Source organism: Microcaecilia unicolor, chromosome 5, assembly GCF_901765095.1.
Source record: "Microcaecilia unicolor chromosome 5, aMicUni1.1, whole genome shotgun sequence".
Classification (NCBI taxonomy): domain Eukaryota; kingdom Metazoa; phylum Chordata; class Amphibia; order Gymnophiona; family Siphonopidae; genus Microcaecilia; species Microcaecilia unicolor.
The window spans coordinates 163,907,816-163,920,151 of NC_044035.1; the positions used below are offsets into that span (position 1 = coordinate 163,907,816).

General features: G+C 44.6%; 1 protein-coding gene across 1 annotated transcript in view; it reads left to right on the forward strand.

Moving 5' to 3' along the window:
- PRKG2 (protein kinase cGMP-dependent 2) overlaps window positions 1-12,336 on the forward strand; it is a 123,632-nt gene that overhangs the window by 95,835 nt on the left and 15,461 nt on the right. Inside the window, exons 13-14 of the mRNA XM_030204906.1 lie at window positions 3,797-3,938; window positions 7,266-7,429. Coding sequence (XP_030060766.1) covers window positions 3,797-3,938; window positions 7,266-7,429 — 306 coding nt within the window. The remainder of the gene's footprint in view (window positions 1-3,796; window positions 3,939-7,265; window positions 7,430-12,336) is intronic.

Sequence of the window (12,336 nt, forward strand, 5' to 3'; positions counted from 1 at the left end):
CAGTGGGAGGTGGTGCTTCAATGTTGTATTTTCAATCGCTAGAGACAGGTAGGTTCCCTGGAGACCTGCAGAGTCCCACTGGCAGGACTGTAGGTGGAGGACTCCCTCTCAGCTCAGAGGGCTCCCAATGGGCTACTTTTGTGCGTGCAATGATAGAAATGAACATCACTCCTAAGCCAGGACATGTAGAGTATGATCGGTCTCTTAAATTTACTTCTAACGCTTGGTGTAGTACTTGCATCATGTCAAAGAGCTTTCTTCTGCAGTTCATAGGATATAACATGTATAGGCCACCTATGAAGGTATGCTTGGAAATTGCTTTAAATCAATCTTCTTGCTCCCAATACAATGGGAAATATTTCTGTATTTTTCTGCCACACATTCTTGGTTTCTGACCACATTTCTTAATATTTGAGGATCTTCTCTTTCTCCGTCCAATTCACAGAATAATTGCTTGGAACTGACACCTCTATAATCCAGGGGTGTAGTCAGAATTTGATTTTTTTTTGGGGGGGGGGGCTAGGGGTAGACGGGGACGCAAGTATTTCCTCTCAGTCCCTCCACTCACTGCTGCTGCGACCCCCTCCACCCCATCATACCTTTGCTGGCGGTGATGCTTAAGTCCCACCAGCTGAAAACATTTTCTGCTAGAGCCTGGGGTCATGCTGCCTGAGAAGCAATGAAGCAAACAGGCTGCTCCAGTCTCTGATGCCAGCACTTCCGCATGGAAATGCCATTATGGGTGGCTGAAGCACCCCGCTGACTTCTTGCTGCTCAATCAGTACGGGCAGGGGCTCCGGTGGTGAAGTTCTTTGGCTGGCAGGGCTTGAGCATCCCCACCAGCCATGCATTCGGTGCTGCAGTTTTGGAGGGGGCCTGAGTCCAAAGTGGGGGACCCCAGGCCTCTGAGGCCCCTCCATGGCTACACCACTGCTATAATCAATGTCACTATTGTATGTCCAGATTTCTCTTTATTCAAACATCTTTGTTTGCTGAAAAATCCCTTGCATTACATCCACGACAATCTGGTTTTAGAACTCATTTCAGCACCGAGACAGTTTTAGCAGTCCTTTTAAGTGAAATATATTCTCATCTTGATATGCATAATATTGACCTAGCTGTTTCACTTGATCTCTCTGTCGCTTTTGATTTAGTTAACCATTCCCTCTTGCTTTCCCGTCTCACCTCTCTTGGTATAAAGGGAACTGTACTGGCTTGGTTTAGCTCTTTCCTCTCAGACTGTTCCTATAAGGTCATTATGTGGTCTCCTTAGCCCCTCACTTGTGGTGTTCCCTTGGGTTCTATTCTGTCCCCACTCCTTTTATCCAATCAGTTGGCATTTCCTGCTATTTTTATGCAGATGGTAAATGATTGCTCTTCCCTACAAGTCCTTCTTCCCCATCTATTAGTCCTCTACAGAACTGTTTAAACTTAGTGGCCCAGTGTCTCTCTGATAACAAATTAGTTCTCTTGTTTCAGTATTTTTATTGGTTTTCAATACAGTACAAGCGATAAGCAACAACTATGCAACAGGAATCATAAACGGTTGTACAAGGCTAATAAGAAAGAAAGAAAAAAGGAAAAAAAATGGACGTCCTTCTCTTTCGAAAATAAGCCCAATAAGCTCCTAAGGGGTGTATTTTCAAAAGAGAAAAGCTTCTAAAAAATGGCATAAATTGCCATTTGGATATTTTTCTTCCTAAAACGTCAAAAATCACTATTTTCATAACCCATTTTTAGATGTTTTTCTATGTAGTGCATCCAGATCACAAGGGGGCGTGTTAAGGGTGGGATGTGGGCATTCCTAACACTTGGATATTTTTCTGACGTAATGGAACAACACGAAACCATCCAGGGCTAAAAGTTGGACATTTTGGTCTAGACTTGTTTTAATAATGACTAAGCCACCAAAAAGTTCCCTAAATGACCAGATGACCACTGGATAAATAAAGGAACGACCTTCCCTTACTCCCTCTGTGCTCCCTGACCCCATCCCACCACCCGAGGATGTGAATGACACAGTACATACCAGCCTCTATGACAGCTTCAGATGTTATGGCCAGGCCTACTAGAGCAGCAAGCAGGTCCCTGGAGTAGTCTAGTGGTCAGTGCAGTGCACTGTAGAGCAGGGCTGGCTCAAGGGATAGTGGCACCCTGAGCCAACTTGCTTTGGTGGCTCCCACCACACCCATAGCATGTTTCCAGTACCCCCTTCCTTCCTCCCATTCTCCTCGTGGAGTTCAACATCTCTCCCTCTTGTGGGCTGGCCAAAGGCAGCCTGTCATGCTGCTGCTGTTGCTACTTCTGCCAGCAATCAACATAAACTTTACAAGACGATGGGGGGGGGGGGGGGGGGGTGTAAAAGAAAACAGTGCCAGACCCACAGGGAGGGGGGGGGGGAGAGATTATACCAAGGGTGGTGGTGGGGGGGACGGTTTAACCTGTAGACCATGTGAGGTCAGAGGCTGAGTATTTTGGTACCCTTAGTCAACGGCGCCCAGGGCTAGAGCTTCAGCTGGTCCAATGGTTAAGCTGGCCCTGCTGTGGAGAAGGGGACTCAGGCCCAAACTCCACTCTAACTGTTACACTTGTGGTGGAAAGTGTCAGCCCCCCCCCCCCACCCCAAACCCCACCAAAAACCTACTGTACCCACATATGGGTGACACCTGAAGCCATAAGGGCTATCGTAGTGGTGTATAGTTGAGTCCAGTAAGTTATTGGTGGGTTTTGGAGGGCTCACCATACAATATAAGGGGGTAAGGGTGTGTACCTGGGGAATTTTATGTGACATCTACTGCAGTGCCCCTTAGGGTGCCCCACTGCTCTGCTGGGATGTCTTGTGTGGCCAGTCTACTAAGAATGCTGGCTTCTCCTACATCCCAATGGCTTGATTTTGTGCTTTTTTTCACTTGGACTTTTTTTTTTCAAAAATGGTCACAAAAGAAAAATGCATTGGGCACAAAATGTCAGGTAGGATGTAGTGTACCCATGGCTGAGGTGAGAATTTTGGGGTCATGGCCCAAAGGGAAAAGACAGTTATAAGGAGTCTAACTTGGATGGTATTGAAGAACATCGGGAGAATGAAATCCGCTCTGGGGTTCAATCAGGCACAGGACAGGCATAAGGGTTTTGCGTGTATGTTAACCCAGAAAAGATTATTGCTCATGATCATCTTGAAAGGCATATATGATTTACAATCATGACTGTATCAAGATCAATGCAGTGAAAATCATCAGTTATTCAGTTAATAAATATTCCAGTTATTCTAATCCTCTGAGTGTCGTGTGGTTCCTGAATGGACTTGGACAAAAGTGAAAACCAGTCTCTTGAGCCTCCCTCCCCTAACCCAGGTGTTTGGCCTGGGTTACACCTGTATTTTTGGAAAAAGTAAGCAGGCAATTCACGTCTACCCTTTTCCCTCCACTATTTCATACATCTCTATCATATCTCCCCTTAGCCCTTTCTTCTCCAAGTTGAAGAACCTTATCCTTTTTTAGCCTTTCCTCATTGGGAAGTCGTTCTATCCTCTTTATCATTTTCATCACCCTTCTCTGTACCTTTTCTAATTCCTTTATATCCTACAAACAGCTCAGCTCTGTTCGGTGATGACCAACATCCTAGGGTTTTATTGCACGGACATAGTCATTTTGGATTATGCTTGGAGTGTGCTTGGAGTTCAGATCTTGTGATATGAAAGATTTGTAGAAAGATCATGGCTCTTCCCTGGCCTCTTGGTAGCAATGACTCAGCTTTGGAATGCTGCCTGAGTTTTATTGTACATTCTTGAAACCTACAGGTGCTTCTTCGAAGAAGGGACGGCACGCTTCTGCATCGGCTGTGTCCTGGAAGCATTTGACTATCTGCACCAGCGGGGAATTGTGTACCGTGACCTGAAACCAGAAAATCTACTCCTGGACAGTGAAGGCTACGTAAAAATGGTCAGTTTGCTGAAAGGTCTTTGAAGTGATGACTGTTTCAGAGAAAATATTTGGACTGCATGGATAGTGCAACCTGTGGATTTAGGGCAAGTAAACATTCCAAGGGTTTTATTCGTATGAGGTCATAAATGGGGAGGTACCCATTGCAGTCATGTCATTAAAAAAGAATGCTATTACAGTTGTCAATAACTATCCCCTCCCCACCATATTGAGCCCACAGTGGTCACTACAGACAAATAAATCCAAACCTTCAGTGGCAGTATCTGGATAGTGGTTGCCACTAAATATCCGGATAGAGTGGTGAGGTGCCGGCATAATCCAGATAGCAGCAATATTCAGGCACTATCCAAACAACACTTGGGACAGATTTTTTGCTGTACTAACTTATCCGGATAGATGTGCAGAAAATTGCCACTATCCAGATAACTTGTGTTTCCACCCCGACTCCACCCTAGCATATCTAGCTAGTGCCAAGGCGGTCTGTAAAGACATTCAGTAGTATTATCCTGATAGTGGTGTTGAATTTCTCAGCAACATTTACTGAGATAACAGGTGCTGCTATTGGATAAATGCTTTTAAATGTTGGCTCCTATAGTTTTTGGATACTGCTGAGATAATCTAGTTCGTGTTCTTTGGAAGGCCGCTGAGAGACAAAGCTGGGCATAGGAAAAACAATCTTTCGCACCCCATATCATCAGTCAAAAGTAAAACTTTTGATATTCATAATCCCCATAAATTATATCCGATGTTTTAGTTTAAATTCCTGCCCGCCCCACATATTAATTGCTTGCCTTTAAATTCAGAAATCTACTGCTGCTTACTTACTGAGACAATAGTAGTCTTCTTGAAGATGTTAAGAATGGCACAGCCCCTGGTAAAGAGCAAGCTCTGTGTATCCGGCTCTGGGTGGGCAAACTCAATAATGGCATGGGCAGCTGCCTCCTCTGCTCTGCTGTCCAAGGGCCCAGGGTGTGGAAGGGAAATGGAAACCACCAGTTGTGCTGTGCTTGTGAGTTTTGTGGCTCCCACAGAGTCCTTAGATGTGTGTGCATGCTCAGCCCGACTGGCACTGCCTCTATTCCTTAATCCTTCTGAGTGTCTTCTTTCCTCTACTGCTGCTGCACTTGTGCTTTTGTGTCCAGATTATCGTGTTAACTTTCTCTGCTGACTGCCGCCGCAGGTCCTCTTTCTGCCACGTCCCCCCCCCCCCCCCCCACACACACACACATGAAAGCAGGAAGTACATCGACAGGAGGACAGGCAGGAAGAAGGACCTGAGGAAGCACAGCAGAGAAAACATAATGCATTAACATGATAGGTCCCGGCCGGCACCGGCCCCCTTTGGAGGCCAGGCCCAGAGAATCTTGCCCCCTGCCCTCTCCTCTTGGTGGCCCTGGTTGTTTGTAACATTAGTGAGGAATTTTCAGTATGGTATTTGGCATATCAGTGATGCTATTGCTTCTTTTTTCATTTGGGGGATGCGGGTGGGGATCTTGCCAGTTTTCTTCTGCTTCTTTAGCTTACCAAATCAATCTGATCCAGGATTCAACACCATAACCTTCATTTACAACTATCTGGGGATTTACCTCTATTTTACATCCCTTACCAGTTCATCTGTTCCATGAGGACAATCACGGAATTCTATAGAATTCCATGAGATAATGCATCAGGATTCCTTCTAGAATCCTGCAATCATGGGCCCTCAGTCCAGTCATTAGGCTTTGCTATTGCGCAATGACTATGATGCCTTCTTTCCATTTGTATTTTGGATGCAAGTGAGCTATCGGCAATGTACTTAGGGCCAGGTACAATAAATGGTTCCATAAAATTTGGCACTCAACACTATTCTATAAAAGGCACGTCGGGATGAGCACTCTTTATAATATAACACTGAGCACCGAATTTGACACTCAACTTTGGACGTGAGGACTTATTCCACCTGAAATGTGGTGTAAATTCCGGTGTGCAAAATGTGCATGGATCCCCACTATTCTGTAACATTGTGTACATCCTTGTGAATGCCCCTGACCTTCCCATGACCACGTCCCCTTTTGATTTGCCCGTGATCTAATGTAGGCACCCATTATTAAAGACTACTGCTTTGGCAGATTGGCACCCAAATCATAATTAGCGCCAATTAAGTGCTCATTAGCTCCAATAATTAAATCATTGGAGCCCATTAACTAATTATTTTGGGCACCGACCTGGGATCTGCGTCTAATTTTGGGTGCCCAAATTTGGGCTACTTTTATAGAATCTGGGGGTTATGGTGCAATAAGGGGTCCTTTTACTAAAGGGTTGGCGTGCGGCAACAGGTTTGCCACACGCCATTCCGGAACTACCGCAGGTGCCTGGCAGTAGTTTCCACCCCAGTGCATGCCATTTCCAACGCTACAAAAAAGTTTCTATTTGCAGCGCTGCCCGGTTACCACTAGGTTAGCGCGGGAGCCCTTACTGCCATCTCAGTGGGTGGTGGTAAGTGCTCCCCTCTGAAATGGCCGTACAGCAAGTTTCATTTATCGTTTATTCATTTACTAGACCGTCGCTTATTACAGAAGTAAATCAGGACGGTTTACAATATAAAATCACATTAAAATAAAGAATGAACAACACTCTGAAATCCATTTGTGATAGGAAAGCACTGCAAAAGTACATACAGATTTTGCCGCAGTAGCTATAAAACATTAATAAAACACAAGCTAAAAAATTTGATTAATAATATAGATATACCTATATGTACACATACACATATGCATACATATATCTATATCTATCTATCTATCTATCTATCTATCTATCTATCTATCTATCTATCTATATATATATATATGCGTGCATATATATGCCCTTTTTTTTGTTCACTTATTGCACGGCCATTTCTTTTCCAAAACAACAGACAGCCTTTTACCTGTTGCGATAAAAGGGGGCCTCAGCGTGCATTAAAAACACATGCTAATGCTAGCTCAGGCCTCTGTTTACTGGAGCTTAGTAAAAGGACCTCCTAAATGTCTGCCCTGTGCGGTCACTTCACATGCATATGCTGGTTACACCCCCATCAATTCACGCTCAGGCTTTGCAGTTAACCTGTATTAATTTTGCAACTAAGAGGCGATAACGGTAAAACTTTACTGTAATCTAGGTAAGCATACCCCTATTTGCAACAGGAACAATAATAGTGTACATTGATAATAAATAAGAAAACAGCCATTCTACACACAAAGAATATAAAGAGGAGATTAACAGTGGAGTACCACCTTTTGAAAAAAAAAAAAACTAGGATTTCATACTGAGGTAATTTTCTTTGTTGCTTCTATCATGTTCTTTTAGGTGGACTTTGGTTTTGCCAAGAAAATTGGGCCGGGTAAGAAGACCTGGACATTTTGTGGCACCCCGGAGTACGTGGCCCCAGAAATTATCATGAACAAGGGTCATGATTTTGGGGCAGATTACTGGTCTTTGGGGATTCTGATCTATGAACTCCTAACAGGATGGTAAGATGATGCAAGTGAAGCTGCAGATGTGAGTGTTCCACACAGCTGGATCCTAAAGTGCATTTCTGTCTCAAATGTTTAGAACACCTCACATATATCCTTTTGAGTTTTATCTCATACCTATTCAGTAGTAGTTCAAGGCAAGCTACATTCAAATACAGTAGGTAAATTCCATGTCCCCAAACAGCTTACAACAGAAGGTGGTATCTGAGGCGATGGAGCGTTGAGTGACTCACTCAAGGTCACAAGGATGTTATAATGCCGTTGTATCGCTCCATGGTGCAACCGCGCCTCGAGTATTGTGTCCAATTCTGGTCGCCACATCTCAAAAAAGATATAAAGGAATTAGAAAAGGTGCAGAGAAGGGCGACGAAAATGATAAAGGGAATGGAACGACTTCCCTATGAGGAAAGGCTGAGAAGGTTAGGGCTCTTCAGCTTGGAGAAAAGGCGGCTGAGGGGTGATATGATAGAAGTCTACAAGATAATGAGCGGAGTAGAGCAGACAGATGTGAAGCGTTTGTTTACACTTTCAAACAACAACAAAACCAGGCGACACAAGATGAAGCTAGAATATGGTAGATTTAAAACAAATAGGAGTAAGTTTTTCTTTACTCAGCATGTAGTTAGACTCTGGAACTCATTGCCAGAGAATGTAGTGACAGCAGCTGGCCTTACAGAATTTAAAGGGGGTTTGGACAGATTCCTGAGGGAAAAGTCCATTGAACATTATTAATTTTTTTTGGTGGTGGTGGGGGGGGGGGGGGGGGGGGTTGCCAGGTTCTTGAAGCCTGGATTGGCCACTGTCGGAGACAGGATGCTGGACTTGATGGATCCTTGGTCTTTTCCCAGTATGGCGGTGCTTATGTACTTATAAGCAGCATGAGTGGGATTTGAAGCCTGGCTGCCAGTCACTAGGCTATTTCTCCATTCAGGACTCATTTGTGGAACTTAATCAGTGACTGTCTGCTAAGGCCAGTTTAAATTACAATGTGCATTTGTTTGAAATGAAATGGGACATTTTAATAAAATATTTTAAAGGTGAAATGAAATAAAAAGGGATTAAATAAAAGAAAACCAACTGAAATTTCTTTAATTTTCATTTCTTTTCATTGTACAATTAAGGCCCACCAAACTGTGGAAAAGAAAAAACAAAAAAACAAACAAACAAAAACACCCCTATGGGTCCTCATAACCCACAGATCTCCTGCAGCCCTGGGAGTCATTCTGCAGGCCTCCCCCCCCCTCCCCCATGTATGTGAAGGAGTGTGTGGAATAAACCCAGTTCCCCTTAAGGACACTCCTTCACAGATTCACATTAAGTGGGTTTCTAGCTCTAGGCTATTTAGCCAGGAAGGCATGGTCCAGTCAAGTGGGCATAAAAATCTCAGAGCAGGAACAAGAAAGAGGCCCAAAGCAGGAATGTACATCCCTTCAAGGTAGACCTCTATAAGTTAATAACAAGGAACCAGAAGAGTGGCCAAGGTACGAACGTTTTCAGTTGAACTATGTGAATTGATGATCTTGTGGCTTAATGGAAACCAGGCCCTTCCTCCTCTGTTAAATGGTGACCTTTGTTGATGCTCCTGTATACATGCTGACTAGATGTAGCCTGGCAAGAACCACTCCCTTTGTATTGGAACGGAGTTACAAGAGGATCATGTTTGTTTCTGAGTTACCAGGCCTGTGACAGGAACAGGCCTAGGTATATAACTGATGCACATCCCATTAAATAGTTTTGTTCTACTTTACACTGTGGCTTAGCTGTGTCTGTGGACAGGGCTGGCAGAACGCAGTAAGCAGGGTATGATTGGCAGGGGGGCGCCAACATTCGAGGGGTGCCAGAGACTGCCATGCTTACCCTTGCTTATCCCCCACCACCACCACAGTGATGCCGCCATCCCCCTCCCATCCTTGCTGCCTGCCCTGGTGGTGTAGTGGTTTCTGCAGCTGCGGGGGCAGGAAAGAATCCCACTCTTTTCTGCCTGCTGCCACTACTCTGGCGCTCTCCACTTTTCTGTGCTGCGGACGGCCCCACCGTATTTTAAAATGGCTGCTGAGGCTTCCGGCGGCAATCTCTCAAGACTACCACCAAAGTCTCAGCAACCATTTTGGGAAAACACAGTGGCAGCACCCACAGCACAGAAAAGAAAAGCAGAGCGTGCCGGAGACAGAGTAGCGGCAGCGGGCAGGAAAGAGTGAGAATCTTTCCTGCCCCCGCAGCTGTAGAGGCCACTACACCAACAAGGCGGGTTGCAAGGTAGGACTCTAGTATGCTGGAGGAGGATGATGGAATTACTGCGGCGGGGGGGGGGGGGGGCAGGTTTTGGCACAGTATAAGTCATCACAAGAACAAAATATAAGGAAACCAACAGACTGCATTAGGGGCTTAAAGCCCATTTAGTTATGTTAAAACAAATGAGAGATCTGCATGAAAGAAAATATTTTTTTTTATTATTTTGACTTATGAGAACCACTTGTCCCTGAAACATGCTCAATACAGAATAGTCCATTTGTACAAAAGAGATGAGATGAAGATGTGATTCCATGTGCCCCAATAAAAGAAGAGTTTAATTTTACTTCCAATCTTTATAACACCAGGCTTCCCAAGGCAGATTACAACAGTTAAGATGAACTCCTCAGTAAACAGGATATCCTCACTGAAATTTGGCCATATATTACTGTATTATATAGAACAGTGTAGAAAAGGGAGCACAAAATATAGCCTTTATTAGTGCTGTTTCCACCAGCTACAGTAATTTTTTTTAAGCAGTTTTAGTGATATTGAAACTAGGGGGGGGGGGGGGGGACACGAACTGATAGTTTGCAGGAGGGTGCCAGAGACCCAAGCACTGGCCCTGTCTGTGGAGGGTCCAGGCCTCATGCCCGCTCACATTATCATAGGGTTACTATCCAGATAAAAGTTAGGACAGCAAAAAGGCTGCTCATATTTTTCTGGGTAGTTATCTGGCTACTGATCTGAATATCACCAGTTCTTGAACAAATCCTGCTGCCCACAATATAGCCAGATAATCAGTACTGGTATCCAGGTATAGTCTGGCTTTAAATATCTGTCTATAAAATGCCTGCAGTGACTGGCATTTAAAAAAGAAATTGCTGTCCATCATGAGTTTAACATGACTGGAATATATTTTATTTTATTTATTGGTTGGTTGTTATTTTTCTACATAAAATAAATGGCAAATGGAATGGGAAAAAATGAAAAGAAACAAAAAAAAACCATTTAAAATGATTGAAATTAGGGGCATAAACAATCGTGGCATCTCAATCAAATCCATGTCCTTTAATCTGTATGGTGGAAAGATGCAAGCACAAGTATTTATCTCAAGAATATGATAAACAGAACATACTAAAAGTGTGTTGATGGCTACCAGTTTATCCACCTCTAATGCGACTAAGATTCCCTCACCCTCCTCCATCAGATTTACTTCTTCAGTCCAAATGTAAATGAGTATTTGGATTGTACATTTATGGCAATTTCTAGAAATGGGCAGCCAGCTAAACTTTTGTTTTGTGTCGTTTCTCATGTCTTTTCAAGGAAAGATAATTTTGTTCCTTTTGGGGGGAGGGGGACATTTGTTTGTTACAGGCAGAGCCGGTCTTAGGCAGAGGTGACCAAGGCGACCGCATAGGGCCCCCCGCCTAAGGGGGCCCCGCACGGCACGCCTAAGGGGGCCCCGCGCAGCGCCTCAACTCTGCCTCGCTCATGCCTCCGCTCCGACCTCCGCCGCTGCTCGCCTTAGTCGCCTGAGATGATCCCCATTCCCGCAGCTCGGCCACTCTGCTCCCACCACCACCAGCGCGGCACCCACCCCCGGCTTGGGCCCGCTGAGCCCGCCGTCAGCTCCCGAGTTCCCGGACCCCGGCGACTAACTGAGCGATGCCAGCGAGCCAGCCCAGGCAGCAACGGCCCCGCCCCCGACGGCGACGACAGACAGTTGCAGCGCGACGGCTCACCTCCAGGCTCCAGCTTCCCGCTCAATGTCCCGCCTTCTGATGTATTTCCTGTTTCCGGACGTGAGGGCGGGAGTCACTGAGCGGGAAAAGCTGGAGCCTGGTCGGAGGTGGTGAGGACGTGAGGTGAGCCATCGTTGCTGACGCCAACAGTTGTGCACTTATGCCAAATCAAAATCGGATTCCATGCAGGCAGGCAGATCAGGAGAAGTGTCTCTCTCATCTAACGACGCTTGCAGATGGTGCAAGGGTTGGAAATGTCTGCCTCCCTGAGAGGGATTTGGCCCAACAACATTAGTTGCTAGAGAAGCTGAGCAAGTAAGATCTTCTGGCTTGGAAGAGGCTGTTTCTAACATATCTGAGTTATTTTCACATAGATCTGCAGATATTTTTCCTGATAAAAATTTGGATGGCAATAGCAGACTTAGCTAAAACACTGCTTCCAGTAATTAATGGTATGACACCTCAAATTAATCATTTGGAAACTAGACTGCAATCACAGGAAGAAAAGATTACTAAGCTAAAATCTGAGCATGGAAGTCATGAAGTAGCAAAATCTGATATAAAGTAGGTACAATCAGTTCAAACTATTGAGTAACTGATGAGGCTACTTGCCTCTCTGGTTTGATGGGTTACAGAGTAATAGGGGAATTTGAAAGTATTGGAACTTTTCTTAATATTTTTCCTTTATTCTCCTTTGTTATGAGAATTGGAACTACTAATTGTAGTGGACTTGAACTGAATCATTTCTGGGGAGGGGAGGTTTCATGATAGCATTGTGCTTATTATTTCAGGTTTTTTGTACAAGTTTAGCTTCATTTGTCTTTATTTGAAATTTCATAAATAAAAAAAATGTTCTAAAAATGGAATAATCTTATCAATGGGGTGGAGCTAGGGTGGGGCGGAGCTAGGGTAGGCGGGGCTAGGATGGGG